General features: G+C 40.1%; 1 protein-coding gene across 3 annotated transcripts in view; it reads left to right on the forward strand.

The window, feature by feature from the left end:
* Positions 1-14,443, forward strand: part of CHRDL1 (chordin like 1) — a 62,633-nt gene extending 48,190 nt beyond the window's left edge. For 2 of the 3 annotated variants that reach the window (XM_037063333.1, XM_037063341.1), the window contains exons 6-8: positions 7,984-8,151; positions 10,175-10,264; positions 13,970-14,443. In XM_037063333.1, coding sequence (XP_036919228.1) covers positions 7,984-8,151; positions 10,175-10,264; positions 13,970-14,100 — 389 coding nt within the window. In that variant the 3' untranslated portion in view covers positions 14,101-14,443. Of the gene's footprint in view, positions 1-7,983; positions 8,152-10,174; positions 10,265-13,946 lie in introns of all 3 variants that reach the window. The other variant, XM_037063350.1, reaches the window with a different exon arrangement.
* Positions 14,444-22,145: the final 7,702 nt, after the last annotated feature.

The raw sequence follows: 22,145 nt of genomic DNA on the forward strand, positions 1-22,145 counted from the left end.
ATCCCTATTATTTGGATATTATTATGTTTCATATTATCTTGAATTTCTCTTATTCCCTCTTTTCTTTCTGATCCTCTTTTCTTTTTCTTGCTCTTTATGGGAGTTTTTTTCTACTTTTCCTCCAATTCACTGATCCAATTTTCTGCTTCATCGATCCTGCTTTTAATTCCTTCTACTGTGTTCTTCAGTTCAGAAATTGTATTCTTCATTTCCTCTTTGCCTTTGCTGATCATCTCTATTTCCTTTTTCATGTTGATATATTTTGCAGTGAGTTCATTGTAGCTCCCCTGTAGTTTCTGGTAGCACATTGTGACCTCTTTGAATTTCCTGATAACCAGTGCTTTGAATTCAATATCTGATAGTTGACTTGCCTCTCTTTCATCTAACATTCTTTCTGAGACTTCCACCTTTTTTTCCATTTGGGGATTCTCTCTTTGTCTTCCCATTGTTTGTGAGACTCTTCTTGTTAGCCTCAGCTTCTTAAATTGATCTGTTCTCACTCCCTGGTTTTACGGTGTGAACTTCTGTGGTAGAATACCTGTGAAATTCAGTGGTGCAGTCTCCTGAAGGTGTCTTGATATTCTCTACTTCCACCTACTCCTGTGTGTGTGTGTGTGTGTGTGTGTGTGTGTGTGTGTGATCAGTTGAAGGAGGAGGCAAGTAGTTTATGACAGCAGAAGAGTATTTTATGATATTTACAGTCACAGCCAGTAGAGAAGGGATAGAAGATCTTTAGGCTATATATAGTGTTAACTGTAATCTGCAACCCAACTTGTCACTTTTAAGAAAGGATGGACCAAAGATAAGTTTCTTGTTGGGGAAGGAAGTCTTGTGAGTTGTATCTAGAAAGCAGTGATGTTGCAGGTGGTCATATTTTGAGGTAAGGTGAGAGTAAAGGATAGTAAATAGGTGTAGTGTGTGAGCAAGTAGAGTTAATCACTACAGCAATCGAATTCAGGAGCCTGTAAGGTGGTCTACCATCTGGGAGATGTGTTGTGAAGTAGTTACAGTTGTATAGAACAGCTATTATTTACAATAATATTAGAGCAACAATCATATGACAAACTCTATGTGATCTGTCTGAATAGGTGTATAGAGCTTTGGGTAGTGTGCTAGAGGAAAACACGTGGCGTGAAGTATAGAAAGTTAGCAATACACTGTGGAGTAAAGAACAGAGAAAACCTGTCAAATAATACAATATAACCAGCCAATACTAAGAAGCCTATACAGAAAGAGGAGGAATACAAAGATACTATTAAAATATAAAAGAAGTGAGAATAATGAAATAAATAATAACACATATATGCAGCAACTTGTGACTTCTCTGCTATAGCAAAGTAAAATTTGTCTCTCTGTCTCTGTTGTTGAGATGCCCCCTCTTTGATACCCACTCTGATCTTTTCCCAGTTCCCAGTTGTTTGTGTCTCTTGTGGGTAAAAGAAAACAAAGCAACAAACAAGAAAAGAAAAAAAAAGCCAGGAGAAGGGAGGAAAAAGCGATAAGTTTGGGAAGAAAGGAAGAAGGACTAAAACAGGAAAAAAGAAAGGAGAGGGACAAAGTATTGAAAGATAAAGCAATAATAAAATTTTAAAAAGTGTAAGATTTCTAAAAAAACAAAACAAACACAAACAAACAAAAACACCTTCCTTTGTTCATTTCAAACTGTCCAAACCAGTTTTTCTTGTTCCAGCAGGACCTCTCTGTGGGCTGGGGTGCAGGTGCTCGTGTGTGTGCCAGCCAGGCTGCCAGACTATTTGGGTAAAAACCAAGTCCTATTTTGTTGTGTGCTTAGGATTTTATTGATGCAGGTGATTTAAATAAGTTAACGAATCAAAAAGGTATGAGAACAGGACACAGAATAGGCATTGCCATTTAAACAATTGGCCTCTCAGATCAGTAATATTTATTAAAAACTTCACTTTCCATGCTATTCAACTGAGCAACTTCACTCCTAAGAATTTTAAGAAAGCAATGAGACATATACAGATATACAAATAATAATTTTTGCTGTAGTGCTGTTTACAATATTGAAAAATTGTAAATAATTTGAAAGTCTACCAATATGGGGATGGTTAAATAAATTGTTATATCTATACTGTGAGGAAGGAGGGTAAGATGGCAGAGGAATAATGAATGGAAGCTACACTAACCTCCTCCCAGGACCAAGCGAGAATTACAACTAGATTGTGGAGAAATCACCCAGAACAATCAACTGAACAACAGCAAGAGAAAACACATATAACCTCAGACAGACAGAAGAATTAGCTTCAGCACAACCTGGTGGTAGGGAGTGTGGTGGAAACTCAAGAATGCTGGCTGAGCACTCACAGGGGGCAGCACCAGAGGGATAATTAACCAACCATTTGGATGCCCCTAGGAAGAATGGGTCTAAAGCCTAATCTGTGAACCCCAGCCTAGAGCACCAGAGCCCCAAAAGCACACAGGTAACAACCAGCAACAAAAAGTAGTAGGGTTGCCATCTGCCAGAGACAGATGGCTGGAAATGCAAAGAGTCATTTAAAGGTAAAATGCACAAATTTTCACTTGCAGCCAGAGTGGTTTCACTTACCCTGGGCTCCAGCAAAGGGGGCAGGCAGAGTGGGCTATAGATGCCTGAGGAGAGACTAAGGATGGAACTTTGAGGAGAAAACTGAGAGAGTAGATGCTGAGATTCCGGTTCTGAGTCATCCCCCTTATGGCAGCAGCTTGAGGGAAAACAATAACCTCGACCCTAGGAGGAATTCTGCTCCACCCTATGGTGCTTAAGCCTGACTGCTGAGTGCAGTGACTAGATTAACAACTGAAGGAGACAGCCACAAACAGAAGATCCTTGGAAGTCTCGAACAGACCGCTTAAGGTCAGCTGAGGTTAACATCTGACATCAGCATAGGTGGATCCAGAAAGAAAAAACAGTGGTAAATACTAGAGGCTTCTGAGATGAAATCTGATGTGGCCTTCTCCATTATTTATGATATTTTCTTTCCTGTAGAGCTTTTAAAAAAGATTTTATTTATTCATTTTTAGAGAGGGGGGAAGGGAGGGAGAAAGAGAGGGAAAGAAACATCAATGTATAGTTGCCTCTCATGCACCCCCTATTGGGGACCTGGCCTGCAACCCAGTCATGTGCCCTAGGCTGGGAATCCAATCGGTGACCCCTTGGTTTGCAGGCTGGCACTCAATCCACTGAGCCACACCAGCCAGAGACCTGCCTAGTTTATTAACATTCACTTCTTGTCCATCAGATTTATGCATATTCTGCCTTCTTAATTCCCTTTTTTATTCTTGATGTTAATTTTACTTTCTCTCTTCACATTGCTACAACTCCCAACTCTTAGTACTCCTCCTGCTACCCTCTCAAAATCATTTGTTAAGTAGGTCATCTCATATTCGCTCTCCTTTCTTATAATAGTCTTAATGTCTTTATACCCTTATTAGTACCGGTTTATTTGTTGTTGATAGTGGGATTCTGGTGGGGTATTTTTGCGGGCATGGGTTTTTTTCCCTGGGATTTGTGGTTTAGTTGTGGCAGCAGCTGCACAACAGCACACAAGATGTGGTGAATAGCGTGACCCTCAGTCAACCAGCTGGAGGGAAGGACCCACAAAAGAACCACCCAACATCAAGTAAAATCCAATTACATCCAGAGATCTAACATAAATGACATAAAAGGCATCCTGAGACCATCAAGTTCAGAAGCTCAAGGAGACTACACCACTCAGTCTCACAGATCTACTATCATAGAAGATCACACCACAAAGCCAGAGAGTCAAAACAGATAAATTTAAGGAGCAGAAGCAAACAAGAAGTTTCACAAATAATGGGAAGACAAAGAAACCACCCCCAATCAATAAGAAAGGAGGAATCCTCAGAAAGAGTGCTAAATGAAGTAGAGGCAAGTCAACTATCAGATATTGAGTTCAAAACAATGGTTATAAAGAAGCTCAATGAGAATTACCCCCCCCCCAAAAAAAAAAATACAGGGAAGCTATGAGTAACTTACCATACTGTGACACAGTACATAGCCATTAAAAATTATTGTAGATCAAGATTTAATGGCACAGAAAGATGTTTGCAATGTATTTGCTAAGTATGAAGACCCTGGCATATACAAAACAATATGTATGATATGGTCCCACTTTGTGTGTGTGTGTTGTGACCATTCAAGACCTGGCAGATTCATGGTATCACACAGAAAATATTCATGGAGCCATTGGGATGTCTTGCATGCCTTTATTCATGGGTGGGCAGGCTGTGCATGCTGAAAGCTGTGTATCCCCCTGCATGTCTCTGTGTAGCAAACATTGTGGCTCTTGCTCCCCAGTGTGACACCCATCCTCGCCCCCAGCAGGGAGTACCTACCTGCATAAGTACTAGAGGCAAACAAAGCTGGAAAAATGCCAGAAAATTGTATAACAATATAATTCTGTGCATGCAAGCCCACTTCATGTTATGGGAACAGTTTATTGGACCCAGTCTCAAGGCTGCAAGAACACTGCTTATCAGGTGCCTTCAAGGCTATGAGAACACTGCTTCCCTTAGTTACCCAGATACCTTGGTGAGGAAGCCAGACTGCCTCCACTTACTCCACAGTATGTTAAAAAATAAAGTGTTTATAATACACTTAAAACAACAAAAAAAGACTGGAAAGGTATATGGAGAATGTTAACAGTGGCTATATTTAGGTGATTGAATTACAGGTAATTTTATTTTCTTATTCTTTTCTATCTGTATTTTCAAAATTATCAATGTATATTATTTTTGTAATTAGAAAAATAATAAATATATTATTTTCATAACTTTTCTTCAAAATCCCAATTGACAATGAATTGAAGAGTCTGATTGACTAAACATGTTTCTGTGAAAAAGCTGCTTTCCCACTCAGGTGTGTGGAGATTGAGCAACATGGGAGGAGAGAGTTTCTGTTCCTTTCTGTGTAATTGTCTCACAGTGAACCAGACATTGGTGCCTGCATATTGAATGACTCCTGATAGTCAAATTGCCTAACAATATTTATTACCCAGAGGCCAGGGCACCAGCTGCAGGTACTCATCAACTTCAGCGCATCAATTAAGGGGCATGAACTTGTTCATGCATTCAATCTGGAAATACATATTATGTGCCTACTGTGTGCAAGATACTGTTACAGGCACTGAGAGTACAGAGATGAACAAGACAGACAAAGGTTACCTGCGGGCATGCTCCTTACATTACAGTGGGAGAAAAAAGACAATGAACACAAACCAATAGGTAATTTTACATTGTGATGAATACTGTGAAGGAAAAATAAATACGAGGTGATTGTGAATGGCGAGGGGGTGGCATTTTCAAAAGAATTGTCCGGGAAGGCTTCTCTGAAGAAGTGATATTGAGTAGAGTCCTAATGATGTGAAGGGGTGAGAAATGATAAGATCATGACATCACTGGCTTCTTAGAAAGTAACACATGGCAGAGGAAAAAAACCCAAGGATTGTGGAGGAAAATGATTAATCAGGGAAAAACAGTAAATTCAGTTTTTCATGTTGAGAAGGGAAAAGAGACAAAATTTACTAATGATACAGCCAACAGATTCATTATAATAACAAATGATTCCAGGCTCCTTCAATAACAAACTAGGGCCACAATAAAGGATGTGAATTTTACCCTTCTCTCTTTCCTTTGGTCTGGTAGAGGCTGCCTTGCCTAACATATAAATGGCCACCTACAGGGTTGTGTAGGATTTCCACTTCCTGAAGATTCTCCAACTCCTCTCTCAACCCAATATTCCACTCTAATACCAGGAATTCCTATAATCATACATCCTTTGGGATTACAGCATTAAAAAGCTTCTGTTAAGACTTAAACGTTTTCTGGGCTTTGCTAAAATATCCTCATCAGTCATCACCACGTCTCTAAGGAAATGGTTTCTTAATTTCATAGTTTTGGAGGGCTCAGAACAGGAGCATACCCACTGCGAAGTGGGAATGGCCAGAAATGACTTCAAGCATGGCTTGCTTCCCTGAAAGGAAATGAAAGGAAATGAACATGGAGTGATCCAGAAAGCACCTTCATTTGGAGGTTTAATGAGGAGGATATTCCCAAGTAAGTAGTTAAGGAGACACACTATTTACACCAGGAGTGTCAAACTCATTTTTTACCAGGGGCCACATCAGCCTCGCAGTTGTCCTCAAAGGGCCAAATGTAATTTCAACTGCTAAACTGTTAAGGAGTAGTTACATTTACACAGTCTTAAAATTATTTTGGCCCTTCAAAGGCAATCTCAAGGCTGATGTGGTCCCTAGTGAAAATGAGTTTGATACCCTTGGTTTACGCTTAACATTTTCAAGTGCCAGCCAGTGTTGGATCAGGAATGGATTTTGTTGTTTATAGATTCCTTTCAATGAGTGAATTAAGCTCTTGGAGGGGAAAGAGGTTTTGTATAGATGACTCTTCAGGACAAAGGGAGAATTTTTAGCATATTATAGGTACTTCCAGTACCATCATAGACTTCTTAATGCAGTTATAGCCATAGCCAGTATTAAGCTGGTGAGCAAAATTTAACAAATGAACCCAGCTCTCATTCTAAAGGTGACAATTATATACATAGGAGTCCCTGTACATTTAGTGATCTCCTCTCCCTTCACCCACTTGAACATGTTAGCACACCCCTTAAATACCTAATATATCACCTTTTTTAGAATGGCCCACTGAATAATTGAGTAACTAAAAAGAAGGTCTAAAGAAGACCTAATCTATCAATATAGATTATTCCTATATTGATATAGGATAATCTACAAATTAAGCAATCCAACCTGCAGTCATCAAGAGAAGATTTGGTTTTGTCCTCATTGTGCCAATATGGTGGTGGGAGTGGGAAAGATAACAGGTCAGTAAGAGACATGCAATAGCAATTTGATTACAACCTCTAGTCCAAATGTATCCTAATGGCTAACAGTGATCTTCCTAATTAGTCACAGATCCAAAGTACTCAACATTCAACTCTTTTATCAGATACTTTTACAAATGATTTCTGCACTTATTCAGAATTTTCAGAGTGTCCATGGTTTCTCTTTGTTGTTCTGGGTTTGAGTGTACATTCTAAATACACAGCTGAGGAGCACACTGAGGAGAGCACTTAGGGGCCAGCAAAATAACTTACTCACAAGTAACCAACCAAGAGAAACTTTTCTTGGTAGGGGGCTGAGTAGTGAGGAAAGTGGAGTAGAAAGATGAATATCTGGAAGTGGTACCTTTATGCCTGGAACCTGAAATCCAAGTTTAGTTTATACTTTAAATGATACATAGTTGAGGGAGTTGACCAATATTTTTGTGTCTCCCAACCATTCCTTTGGCATAGCATGCTATATGACTAATCTGACATCTAGTTTTGAGCCGTGGTGTTGAGTTGGTACTATCATTCCCCTTACAAACAAATCAAAAAGCATTCAGAAATTTCAAGCCAATTTGGATAAATTATTTGGGCAAGTATATATGCATAAATGAGTGTCATAGATGTTTTCTATGTGTAAGTGATATTAATGGAGTTAACCGAGGCCCTCTTTCAGACCATTCCCTGTGTCTCTGTTGGTAACACTGAGCTAGACATAGATAATAATCCTGACCCAGCATGGAAAATCCTATGTTCCCTTAATTGCCTAAGAGATTTGTACCCTGCCACATTCTTCCTCGTCATAGAGGTCCACTTCTTATGGGGTGGTTGGTGGATCCACTTTAGTTTGTAGGCCAGTGTTTTGCGGAACTATGGATTCTGTCACCATGTGGACTTAAATTAAAGATCATGTGCTCCTTTGTGATTTGGTCACTGTTATAGGGACAGCCTAAGCTGACACAGTGAAATATGGGTGTAACTTCTCTGTAAGAATATTTTTGTTGATTGTTCACTTTTGATAAGTATGTGGTGTTACAAACAAGGAGATGAATAAATGCAGAAGTTTGCTTCTAATTTTGGAAAACAGTGATGAAACTCTACCTGCTTCCTGATTCTAGAAGAACTTCCAGGCCAAAGCTTTGACAGCAAAGGCTACTTCTGTGGAGAAGAATCAATGCCCATATATGAGTCTGTGTTCATGGAAGATGGGGAGACTACCAGAAAAATAGCACTGGAGACAGAGAGACCACCTCAGGTGGAGGTCCATGTTTGGACCATTCGAAAAGGTGAGTAAAACAATTATTTTTTGTTTGTTTTTGTAACGTGGACACAAGTAAGGAGGGGAGAACTCACCTTAATTTTGGTTCAACTTTTTACTCTGTTTGGGTCAGAAGATGTCCTGATTGTTTAGAAACTAACACATGACTAATACAGTTGTTATTATGGCCTTTAACTTTAACCTTAGCTTGAGCTAAAAAGTAAGCATTGACCCTTGGGGTTTGTTGTCTTTCTTACACATCCAAGGCTAGAGGAGTGGTTTTCAACCCTAGCTGCACATCAGAATCATCTGGGAGATTTTTTTAAGTACCAAATACCTGGGCCTACCTCCAGAGATTCTGACTAATTGGTTTGGAGTGGGGCCTAAGCGTAAGTGGGTTTTTAAAGCTCCACAGGTGATTCTAGCCATGTGGTCAGGATTGCAGACTATTAAACTGTAGTTTACCATTCTTTTCAACACAAAGCCCCACAAATATGAAAATCCATTCATTTGGTAGGGAGCAAAGTTTCTTGAATCATGCTATGTACTCTGGGGTAAAACAAACTGAAAACATTATCCCTACCCTCAAGATTATTGTTTGAATGTAAGAACAATGCCAGTCATGCTGTCCAATTTTTTTTATTATTCACATTACTACATGAAGCCACATTGTGCTAACTATAATCCTACAGCTATTCAAACCATTCCATATATGAAAAACAAGTACTGATCTAGTCTGGTCAAGTTTTCTAGGAATCCAAGTGTAGAGGTGAGATCAATCGGAAAGTCATGCACATGTTTTCTTCTACTGGCACCTGCATAAGGCTCAGACTTTAGTATGTTTCAGCATCATGCAAGGAGGTGGTTTAAAATGCAGCTCCCTGCCCCTACCCTTGAAATGTGACTTCAGTAGCATTGTGTAGTTCTAAACTTTTGAATTTTTAACCAGTAGCCAGGTGATTGTAATGCAAATGGTACTTGGACCATATTTGGAAAAATAACTACTCTAGTATTTGTGAGTTTTTTCTCTCCCTTTGCACTACCACCTTTTGTTCTTGAAAGAGTTCCTCCCTACCCCTTAAAAACATGCTAGAACACAAATATTTCTTGTCCACATTTATTTTTTTGTTCTATACCTAGGAATGTTGATTTTCAGTCTCTAGCTCCCTAGCTCCTCTGTAACTGGTCACCTAGGACTAAGCACTGTTCTGTTGACTTCCCTAGTAGTGCTGACTTCACATAGCTGTGTGGGTGTTTTTCAACTTGCTAATGTAACATCTAAATAACCTTGTTATAGTGCTATGTAATCCAGGTGTGTGCATGGTGTGCAGAGGAAAACCCAGGCTTCATTTATGTTGCTCCTTGTAGACCTTTTGAGGATTAGTTAAGTGGGCTGATAACCTGGTTTTCCTTAACTTCAAGGGCACTTTCAGTTGTTTACATGTCATTTTGATAAAAGCTATTCAGGAAATTTTGAGACTATGGATCCCCTTTATTTTAATTATTCTTATTTTTATTTATAAGAAAAATCTAAAGGAGATATGCCTGTTCCTCAAAGGAAAATATGCCTTTTGGTGAGTTCAAGAACAAGAATGGCTTCTCCATTTACACAAACAACCTGCTTTCAATACCGCTGCTGTCTCTCACTGCTTAGCCAAGAGGACTGCCCATTGGTTTGGCAGGGACATCGTCTACCCAGATTTGGGGCAAGGACAGAATTTCTAATAATGCCTCTGGCTGCAGAAGCTCCACAGCACCCATGTTTGATTCTATGTGGCTTTCCCTAGGATGAACTCCCATGGCCAGCAGCACTATTTCCCTTTATCGCCATCCTCTGAAGAACCAGGGGGAGGCCAGTGAGCCAAGAAAACAAATGGAGTTAATTGTAGCACTTGAGCCATCCAAATTCCTGATTAAGCACATTATACAGACCAGCTTAATACTCCTAAGCCCCAGTAATAAGATGATATGCTCAGCTCAAACAGAAAAAGAGACTGTGGGTTCCAGATAGAGAGCACCTGACCACCTCCTCCACTTTTTGCTTGGCCCAGGCATCCTGCAGCATTTCCATATTGAAAAGATCTCCAAAAGGATGTTCGAGGAGCTCCATCACTTCAAGCTTGTGACCAGGACAACCCTGAGTAAGTGGTACCTCTCTTTACTCTTCTGTGGAAAACACATCCAGTTTTCAATGGAGCATAGCCCCAAATAAAGTCCCTCCTGTGTTCTCAAGAAACATTAGCAATGTTCAATATCAACATTAGAGGATGTTCTATCTCTCCTCTGGTGACTTAGCAGGGAATGGGTGGGGTGTCTGGATGTGAACTGAAAAGCCTGGACCTGGTGAATACAAATCCAGATGTAGTTGAGCATAGCTACCTCAGATCATGGTTTCCTGAACATCTTTAATGAAATTGATGAACTCAGATTCTCAAGATGGTTAAAGAAAGCTCACAAGATTCCAGATCTGGTATAGTTATGGAGACTTCAGATTTGGAAGGATATGTCATCCGGTGGTGGGGATGAGACACAAAAGAGAATGAATGCATATCAATTCCTAAATTGTATCAAAGCTCTGTTTGTGTCTTTGGGACTGCCCCTGTGTGGTAATGTTTCTTTAAAAGCATTCAGGCACTCAAGCATACTTGTAGCTCTCCCACTTCCTACGCTAGATGGAGCCTAGGGACCACATACTGCTAGGCACCGTGGGGTTCGGAGCACTTCTGAAGGAATGAAAGACAAACTATCTATCCACAGGGAATTCTAATAGGCGAGACAGAACATGAAAGTGCCTTCACTATGAATTACTATGCTTCTGAGGAGTTAAATACCTAAGTGCTCAGGGGAATCTGCAAAGAACAATGAGATGAGAGCCAGGTGGGCTTAGTTGGAGGAGGTGTGATTTGAAAGAGAAGGGTGTGACTGGGCAACAGGTCAGGGAATCAGTCCAGGAATAGAGTGCAGCCGAAGAGAAGGCTCAGACAGGAACAAACAAGAAGTGTGGGTGTGGATGTAGGTGTGGGTAGGTATGGCTGAGGAACAATTACAAAGACCACATAGGGTGCTCGGAAAGATGACAAGAGTTGGAGGCAGGAATTAGTCAGAGGGCCTGAAAGAAGCCAGTGAGAAGTTCAGATATAAGGCAAGTAGCATTTTGTAGCTGCTCTAAACTTACAGTGTAGTGATATTAAACTAGTGTTTTTGGAAAATGTCTCTTGCCTGTCAGATGGATTTATTAAGTACCTACTTCAATAAGGCCAGATTCTGTGGAGCCCAACATGCCATGCTAAGAAGTTGGACTTGATCTCCAGACCAGAGAACTGCGGTGAAGATTTTAAAGCAAGAAAAGGATGCATTCAGATATGTTTTATAGAAAGAGGCACTTGCTGGGTGGAGTGTTGGCCTGTTAGTGAAAGAACTTGTGATAGTCTGAAATAGGAAGTGATTAACTGTATTAAGTCTATTAGGCAAGGGAGCAGAGGTCACTGTGAGAGACACATCTAAGATTAAATCATCAAGAATAGTATCAAAGAGAGAAATGAGTTTAAAATGATTCCAATATTAACAATTTTATAGACTAGGTGAATTATAATACCATTCACCAATGGAAAACTGAAGAATAAGCAGGTTTTGGTGAAAAAATGAGTTTCACTTGAAACATCTTTAGTCTAAGATGCTTAATAGCCATCTGAGCACAGGTATCCCATTAGCCCCTGGAAATAAGGTTGATGAGATCAGTTGTTTGTTCTGCAGGAGACTGACAGACAATAAACTGGAATATAGGAAAATTCAAATGGATGGAGGAGCTGGGAGTACTTACATGTGAATAAGGAATAAAGGAGACAGAGTCTAGGATCCTAAGATCAATTACGTGACTTTTGAAATTACCAATTAACCATATTTTGCCATATATAATGTGCACCCATGTTTTTGGCCCAAACCTTCAGGAAAAAATATTTCATTTTATTTTTTAATTCAGTTATTTATTTATTTATATTTACGTACAAAACTGATTATCATATTTCAGGGTATTATTTTTGCATACAGATATATTGCTTTCTAGAGTTACACTTTTAATGCATAACAACAAATAATTTAAAACATTTTTATAGATACAGAATTAGTACTACCCATGTATAATGCATATCCTTATTTTTCCCTAAAAAATTTTGGGAAAGAAGTGTACATTAGACATGGCAAAATTTCAAAGAATATGTTTCCATTCATACTGTGAACAAAGCACTTTCCTAGTCACTGGGGGACTTGAAAGATTAAACAAAATTTCTGATAGTAACAGGGTTTGAGATGTATAATGGAAGTAAGATGGCATGTGCTTCAAACTGTGCAGCTGAGGGAAGTGGGTAATGAGAGGATCCTGAAGAATCATCTGGGTACAAAGAAGAACAATCCTGGCCTCTTTATATAGTGTGTTTCTCAGATTCTGACACAGAGTAAGGCTTCAGTAAAAACTGATGCCTTACCCTTCTCTTCTTTCTTCTCCTACCTTTTCACTAAGTTGGATAAAATAGAGAAATAGGAAACAAGAAATTGAGTCTGCAAAGGAGGGGGTCATGTATTTACATGTCTAGTGAAAAAAAGGAGGTTCAACATAGCCTGAATTAAAAGGAACTTACTAACTTTGAACTAGGAGCTCTCCAGGTGTGACACTGAGTGAATAAAAAAAAGGCTGAAGAAGCTATCAAAGATGGGCAGTTTGTTATGTAGATTATTTGACAGAGTAAGATGATAGCAGGAGAAGAAAGATCTTGCCACTCTCAAGGACCAGGAAAGCTAGAAAAGGAATGGACCAGAGATACGGAGAAGTTTCCAGTGCTCAGCTCGGAGTGTGCACTAAAAAAATGTTTGCTCAATTAGCATGACAGATTGTGGGATAGAGAATGCGGTAAGGACACTTTTGAAGTGTGTGCAGTTCCATGGAGGGAGAGGAGAAAATAGAGAATAGAAGGTGTACAGCCCTGTTTATCTGGAGTAGACTGGAACTCTAAAAGGAACCATGGGAGGGGATTAAGGGGTGCTGAGGAGGAAGTAAGTACAGCCTACAGGCATATCCGGAAGCAAAATTGAGCAGTTTTTAACAAAGGTTGGCAGGAAAAGAAAAAAAAATCAGTAAATAAACAAGGGCCCCCCAAAGTAATCAAAGCCCCAGTAATGTAACAGGTATTGTTTTCCAAACTGCCTCATTTGACCTGGTGCAAACTGAACTACCTAAATAGTAACAATCTGATAATGGAGCATTTTGCAAAAGTTAAATGTACTGTAAAATTTCCGAGAATAATATTTAAATTTTACTCTTGAGGAGTCAGTTATGTATTATTCTTTGGATCATTACAAACAAACAAGCAAGCAAAATATAACCAAAGACACTGAAATAGAGAACAGGGGGACAGTGACCAGAGCGGAGAGGGGAGGGAATTTCAGGGGAAATAGGGGAGGGATTTAGAGGAACAAATATAAAGGATACATGGACAACAACTAAGAAGGGTAGAAATGGGAGGGAGGGGGGGAGCACCGGGATGGGTTGGGATGGGAGTAATAGACAAAAAACTGTACTTGAAAAATAATTAAATTAAAAAAAGAAAACAAAACACACACATGCACACACAAAAAATGCTATGTTTTGAAATGAAAATTCCATGGCCCATTTTCCATGTTAGCCCCCAGAAAAGTGTTTTGGGGCTGTTTTGTTGAAACCACCTGACATTTGTATCCCAATTTCCCTGGTGGGTCAATGCATGAGTGGGGAAGGACTGGGGATATTGGTTACACTCCTAATTGCCCCCTAGTTACCTGTTACATATCCAGGCCATTCTGTGTTTGCCTTTTAGGCCAGTGGAAGATATTCACTGAAGGCGAAGCTCAGATCAGCCAGATGTGTTCAAGTCGTGTGTGCAGAACAGAGCTTGAAGATCTGGTGAAACTTCTGTACCTGGAAAGGTCTGAAAAGGGCCACTGTTAGATGAGACAGACAGTATTGAATAGGGTAAAACAAGCAAACTCAAGCTGCAGCTGGATTGCAGGCATATTTTGCTTAAGTCAACAGTGCTCTAAAACCCAAACTCAAATGCAGCTAATTATTCACGCCATGCACAACATAACTTGCTCCTTTATGTGGAGTGGTATGTCATCCCTTAAACATCTTCTCCAAAGAGACTAGATGAGTCTTGAATTATTTTTAGGAAGAAGAGAAATGGAACACTATAACTTTGCTCTAGTTTCTAGGAGAATCACATTTCTTTATAGGTTAAAGAGTAAACAAAACCCCTGGGTTTTTATTCAGAAAGTTATTCCAATGAAAGAAAGAGAAGGGGATTTCTTCTCTCCTGCTTCTTAGCAGGAGTTCTGTAGTACAGAGAAAATATTTGTATGGAATTATACTCTTCAAATTTTAGAATGTCTTGTATTCTTTCTTAAAAATTCTCTCTCACACGCACACTAGAGTACAGCCTTTATTATGAGGCAAGGCCAACATAAGACTCCCCTTCTTTCTTTGTCCTCATTCCCAATATCTTGGCAGTTGTTGGTACCCAAGAGGATAAATAAGGAACTGTGACCAGAAGGCTCTGCCTTTGAGCTTGTGATGAAGTTTTTGAAGTCACCAGCTATGGTGGTAGGGTGAACTGTAAGAATATTATGCTATGGCTGCATTCACATTGAAGTGGTAAATAACTTTTCCCTAATGATACCACTTCCCTTCTCTCCCTGAACCTACTGGGCCTACATAAAGAAGTTAGAATTGGCTAATATTTTCAAAAACTGAATTCATATTAGATAAATAATTGTTGGACAAAGGAGTTGACAGACATCAATGAGGCCATTTTTGTGTTCTCAAGTCAGTAACAGTCACCAATTAATAGCACAATACTAACCAATTTTCTTGAGACCATGGTTCTCTAGTACCAAAATTTAGGTGAAATTGTTAAATTCTAGGAGCTCCTTTAAAAGGGAAGTTTCTCTTCTCCAATTACAAGAAATAGATTTTTTTTCTTTACACAGGGCCTCAGTCTTCATTACTCTCTGAGTGTCGGCTCCTCATTTAGGAGGATTATTGCTTGTTTGGGCAGATGGGAATTCTGATATTGATCTTTATCATGAACTTTCCTGCCATTCTTATCTCACCCATCAAGCATGGATTTGAATCATGGATTGTTGGGAACCACCCTGCCTGGTTTCAGGAGCTGTAAACCCCCATGGCTAAGGGTTTAGTAAGTGACCTTCAGACCATAAGCCACTAAGGAGACAAAACTTATCTTTCTGGCAGGAGCAGTGCTTCTGCTTCTTTTTTCATAACTGGCCCCCAATGCTTTATCAGTTAGCCAATGATGGGTAAGATTCCCCAAAGGTGGAACAACCTAAGACAGGCATGATCACATGGGGGCCCCAGGAAGGACTTGGGGGCTATGGAGAAAGGGGGTGATGGACCCTCACCCCTCAGCTTTCATGAAGCCTGAGTACTCGGTCTGTCTGGGAGAAGTCTCCAAAGTTTCCTTGGCTATCTGCCTCCTCTGCCTGACTTAAGCCTGAAACAATGACAGATGGCTGTGCAGCCCTGTGTTGGAAAGGATGGGCTCCCCAGGTGATCAGGCCTGAGAAAGGATATGTAAAATCCTGTGAAGTCTGCTTTCCTAAGGATGCTCTTAGTTAAATGATAAAGGCCTGAGCAGGAAATGAGTTTGTTTCCCAAAGTTTTATAGCCTTTTAGCTGATAGACCCTAACTCAGAAGAAGCCTTAATAGTTCTTTGTATGCTATCTATGGTTAGATCTTTACTGCCTGACAGAGATTAATGAGCTGTACCTGTATTCCTGCACAAATTAAACCCAATAAAAGCCTGTCCGGATAAGGGTCAGCATGCTCTCTCCCCTTGAGAGAGTTGCCAGACCACTTTGAGGTGCTCCACCCTTGAGGGAGTATCTGTGCTGCCCCTTTTTCTCCACAGGACTCGATAGCCCATGTGAATTTGTCTCGTCCATGACACCGCGGGCACTGCAGGCCGGTGCCCGAGTAAATGGATCCTAGAGAAGGCTGGTCCAAAAATGTTTATTGCAGCCCAATACCAGAGCATAAATTATCCATTTTGAGATCTTGCTTTAGAAATTATTTCTGTGGGAAAACTATAAATTTTCCACCACTAGGATATCAAGCCTGCCTTTTAGATTGAACTCCTCTAAAGGACATGAATGGATTCTAGTGAGTACTTAAAAATATTAAGGAGCTGGAAATCCAAGATTTCCCACTCTATGACTAGAGGTGAAATGAACGTTTTCATAGTATTTGATAGCAATAGGGAAAAATATAAAAGTTCAGTCTTATGCCAAGTGGGCATTAAAGACTCAGTTCTCATGAAAGAGACACAGGGGTTTTACTGCTAGGCCTTCATAGGACAGCCACTCACCAGTCCCTCACACACAATCTCCTCAGGAAGGGGAGGTAAGACATCCAGGGATGAAAAGCCACAGTATTTCCATAGTGTGGAAAGAAGTAACCGATCCCGCAGCAAAGTGGTGATTTCCCCTTCTCTATGACTCACCCCAAAGCCTTCCTGCCCAGGTGTTCTCTGAAAGCTCAATCTTTAGGGAACACACAGAGAGTTTCCCTAGATAGACTCCTGCCCCCAGGTGATAAGACACCTTTCCAAAGTGCTGTATGAAGCAGGAGCTGGGGGACTGTGCTGAGCCAACTTAGAAAGTCTCCAGTGTTTGGTGTTCTATAAGGAACAGGAGGTAGGAAGAAGCCACCAAGCACCTGCAGTTAGTAGAAAGGAATGGATGTGGTTCTTCTTGTGTATTTATTTGTATCATAAACACTTGGAATAACAAAGACAATAAGTACCATTTAGCAATTATAGTTATTTTATATAGTTAACTCATGTAAACAATTAACAGCAATGTAACAGCATTATCTTTTCACTCTTCCCACAGGACATGTACCTAAATATGGTACTTATTTATATAGTCACTGTATTTCAGGATTTTTAAATTAATAAAAAAGTGAATTTTGAAAAAAATACATGTGGTAATGGCTGTGTAAGTGATTGACTCTGGACAGTGCTGATCTTGGACTGGGTAACAGGTGATAAGTAGACCTGACTGTTTCTCACTCAGGTTGATACCTGCCCCCAACATACACACACTATAGCATAATGGCTAAGAGAGGGAACTTTGTATTTGGACTATCTTGGTTTTTAATCCCAGCTTGGCACTTACAAGCTGTTTGTCAATTTCCCCAAATATAAAATGGGGGATAATAGTGGTACCATTTTCCTTTGCCTTCAGTCTTACAGTGAGGTTTAATTTACTCAATGTATATAAAGTAATTAAAATAGTATCTGGTGTACAGTGAGCCATGGATATTCAAGAATGGCATGTCACTGAAGATGGTCATTGATTTCTGGCTTCCCTTCAGGCCAAGACATTTAAGATATTGGGGACAGAATGCCACTGACTTGGGTTTTAAGAGGGCTTCAATTTTGGTTTGCTTCTCAGTGGTAGATTTGTATAAGGAGCAGGGTAAGAGTTTCATCACATACATACATCCAAACTCTATTCCCTCAAACCCCTAATACCAACTAGATTTGTGCTATAACAGAAGCCAAGATATAAGAGAGCTGTAATGTCAAATAACATAAGGACAATAAAGTATGCATCGATGTTAGCAACACAAGTCATTGCTGGTGAAATGCTGGAGGAGTGGTAGAAGCACAGGCCAGAAGGGAGTAGGGAGATGAGGAATTGGAGGGAGCAGTTAGAGACAACTCTTTGGAGAATCTTAGTTACAGAGAGTGGTGAAAAAGAGTGAGGAAGTAACTAGAGAAGGATAGGAGGTCAAAGGAAAGTCTTTTGCCTTCAGTATAGGAGCTATTTGGCCATGTCTGATGCTGAAGAAAGGGGTCCTGTAGAAAGAAAAAGACTGAAATTATTGGGAAAAGGAGGGTTAATCTATTGTGTGAGATTCATGAGAAGTTACGTCCCCATGCTGAGCCCTAAAACTCACAATTCTTGACCCAAAACCTGGACAGACCTGGCTTTTGCCAACCCCTTATTGTGATTTAGCTGAACCTTGTTCCCCTCAATTCTGTTAGCTTGGTCCCTTTAACATCTAACATACTGTGTACAGGAGTGGTAGACTATAAATTTCAATATTATTCCTACTTCACTGGGGGAGTCACACATAACTCAAACCAGACACCTTGGCTCCATCAGCCATCTTCCCTTTCCCTGACCACTCAAATCCAGATTGTACCAAGTCCTGTAAATGTGCTCTCCTACTGATCAGCACTGGAGTTCTGATCTGCTCCATTTCTGATCTAGGCCGGTTCACCCCTCCTTAGTTACAAATTAGTCAAAGGGATGTACAGCATAGGAAATATAGTCAATAATATTTTAACAGCTATGTATAGTGCCAGGTAGGTACTTGAATATTAGAATATCACTACATAGAGTAAGTGTATGATTGCCTACCACTATGCTATGCACATGAAACTAATATAAAATAATATTGAATATAAACTTTAATTGAAATATTACACTGGCTGGTGTGGCTCAGTGGACCGAGTGCTAGCCTGTGAACCAAAGGGTCACCTGTTCAATTCCCAGTCAAGGCATGTGACTGGGTTATGGGCCTGGTCCCCAACAGGGGCATGCAAGAGGCAACCATATATTGCTGCTTCTTTCCCTCTATTTCTCTCTCCCTTCCCCCCTCTAAAAGTAAATAAATAAATATTTTTTAAAAGAAAAAAAAATTAAAAAGAAAAAAATTTACATGCTCTTTTAAATATAAGGCCATGTTTATTGACCTTTGGTCATATCTCCTCTTGCAGGATCTTTTTCTCTCTGTAGTCTTTCCCCTCCCATCCCAGTAATTCCTAGGAAGCCCCAAAGATCATCTCACATGGGCTCAAGGACAATTTCTGCTGCTATCACATGTTACCCAGCCTTTTACTCTTTTCTTGGTTTAGCCCTCCTCTGTGATAGGTGCTGCTAGAAAAAATTATTACCCACTGCCTCCATCACCACACATCACCTGGCATTCACCACCACTGCCAGTTATGATATTGATGGTGGGTGCTCCTTTTGCTGGCCTAGAGGTATGACCATAGTGGTAGTACTCTGGAATCCTCAACATTCCCCAGTGGCTCTCTACTTGTGGCTCTATGCACAAGTAGAGAGAATGTCCTTCTCCCTCCTAACCTGAAATGTTATACATGGCCACTGTATGTTAAACCAGTTAACACATAGTTCTTGGGTGTGTGTTATGTGGACCAAAACAGGATCTCCTTGTACCTCAGACTTTCCTGGTTTTTTTCATAGAAACAGGTTCTTCATGTCCTCCCTTCAGCCCTCTTCTCAGAGCTCAGTTGCCAGTATCTAAAAACTGTGTTAAGTGTAAGCCTCCAAGAAAAACACAAGACTGTCTTCCTAATTCCTTCCCCCTTTGGTGCGTATGTACTGCTCCCATTCCCCACCAAATTCCTCATGCAAAGTGACTTCAGGAGGCCCATTCCACCAGTCTGGCAAATGAGCTCAAGACCTCTGAAACCTCCATGAGGGAGAAGTGAACCCTTGAAAACAGAGGTCCAGGCATAGTATACAGTTTCTGGAATACAGAGGTGGATAAAAGTAGATTTACAGTTAATACAGAGATTAATATAATAATAATAACACAAGAATCAACTCGGTTTTGTGTACTCAAAATTGTAAATCTACTTTTGCCCACCTCTGTATTTAATACACATTGACAACTTCTGTTTTTATATATGCTTTTCTCACCATTAGAATATCCTTCCCTCTTCTTTGCCTGAGAAACTCCTGTTCATCCTTCAAAACCCAGTCAAAAAACTCCTCTGTGGAACCTTACTGCTCCTATCCTAGTTTGCCACAATTTTCCCTTTCTCCCTAGGTACTGTATCCTCCCACCATGCCAGCTCCATCCTCCTGGAACTTACCATGTCCTTAGTACTTCTGTGCCTTTGCACACAGCTCCCTTTGCCTGGAATATTCATCCCCTGATATCTCTACTTAATGAACACCTACTAGTCTTTGAAATTTAAGACCTCATCTACCTCTTTCACACACAGTTTTTCCCCCCTCATGCCTGTACTCCTAGGAAATAACAATCAAACATTTACCCTGTGCAAGTCATTGTAGTAATCAATAGACATGCATGTTTTCTCAGTTAATCCTCACCACAGCCCTGTATGTTAGGTGTCATTATTGAACCTATTTTAGAGATGAGGACCTTGAGAGCATTCACTTTTACTCATCATTATACATAAAAATATGAAGCTAGCCACAGTTTCTCTGATTAGACTGGAGAGTTACAAGACAGCAGGGATCCAGTGCCCAGCACTGCTAGGAAATTCAATAAATATTTGCTAAATGAGTAGTTAATCTGATAAGATTCTTTCCCCAGTGTGAAAAAAAGCAGTACAGAGATTACTTAAATATCCAGGGCCAGGCAATTTTCCTTCAGGACATTTTCTGTCTGCTCTACTCTCAGAAAAATTAATAAATCCAGATTAACAAATCCAAATGAAGAAGTGTTTGCATTGTAAAATACTTTGCCATAAGATATCTTTTAAAATAACTAAGAAATATTGGGTTTTTTAGTGCTTAAATCAAAAAGTCCCTGCATTTATGGTATAGGCCTCACAACTGTGATGGATTCTTGCTAAGAACTCAATATTGTGCATGATAAGTAGTATCTATATTTCTATATATACTACCTATATATTCTAATGCAATATTTAGAATAGTTATAGTACACATTATAATACTTTTTATCTATCTCTGTGTATAAAGAATTAGACTCCAACATGGTGGGTATGACACCTACATAAAATGGACAATAGAAGAGATTTGAGTCCTGGATTCAAGGTAATGTAGATGACAGGAGTTATGACTTCTTTCAGGTATAAGCAGTTCCTAATCTGGGAGTGAAGTGTTGACCAAATAATTAAATTCCAGCATGCATTTTCTTATAGAAATATCATTCTGTTTGATGCTCAGATTCCCAGACCACTTCACACAAGCTTCTTGAACCCTGAGCAGAACCAAGTTATATATAGTGCTAATCAGTGCCTGCTTAAACTTGGACCTGGGGGTTAGGGCAGGGTGTGAAGAGAGAAGAGTGATCATGGACTTTCACTTTTCTGGATGGGATGGGTAAGAGGTCATAAGGAGTGGGCTCTAAGCAAAATGTCAGACAAAGTCTGAACTTGACAGTTGCCTCTCTATTTCATTGCTGCACTATCTTGGTCCTCAGCACTATCATTCCACCCTTCACATCCAGCTGTCTCAGACCCCAGGCCTGTCTTGCTTCACAAAGAAACTTAGGCCCTGCCTTAAGTGACCTCAACAATCAAAAACTGAATCCCTTTGGGAAATCTATCTAGGATTTAGAAGGAAGCAAGATTAGTGGAGTAAATAAGAGTTGCTTAACCCTCGGGTACCTTTTCACATTTAAAGATTATATTACTCTATTACCCTAAAAATGAGTTCCCTAGTTATAAAATTATAGGCACAGCTAGAGTGAGTGAAAACCTTCTGGGAACGGAGACAATAGGAGGGAATTGTGCATGTATGTTGGGAGTATGGTGGTGAGGTTGGGGGTAGTAGGTGGCACCAAGTAGGCAAGCCACGCCTACATTTCCTTCCTGAATATCTGCAGTCCCTACCTCCACAACCTGTAAACAGCCAGTACTAATGCGAATCCTGCTTTTCCAGCTTTCTCCTTTTGCTTCTGAACCTGGTACATCTCTAAAATGCCCAGGTTTGGGTGTGTATATTATAGTGGGAACTAGTAGCTCCCATGGCAGCAAAGGCCCTGGTGCAAAAGAGGATTACTTGTCTACTAGTGTTGTTGAGATCTGTCTATGTGGCTGTCTGGACTCTCCATGTTGTTCATCTGCACTCTCTTGACCTTGGTCATATGCCAGTGCTAGGAAGGGATACTCAGAGACAAATTTAGAAACTCAGGAATGTGTCTGTGTAGAGAAATGGCTTCA

Source organism: Sturnira hondurensis, unplaced genomic scaffold, assembly GCF_014824575.4.
Source record: "Sturnira hondurensis isolate 20B ecotype Veracruz unplaced genomic scaffold, ASM1482457v3 Scaffold0001203, whole genome shotgun sequence".
NCBI classification, from domain to species: domain Eukaryota; kingdom Metazoa; phylum Chordata; class Mammalia; order Chiroptera; family Phyllostomidae; genus Sturnira; species Sturnira hondurensis.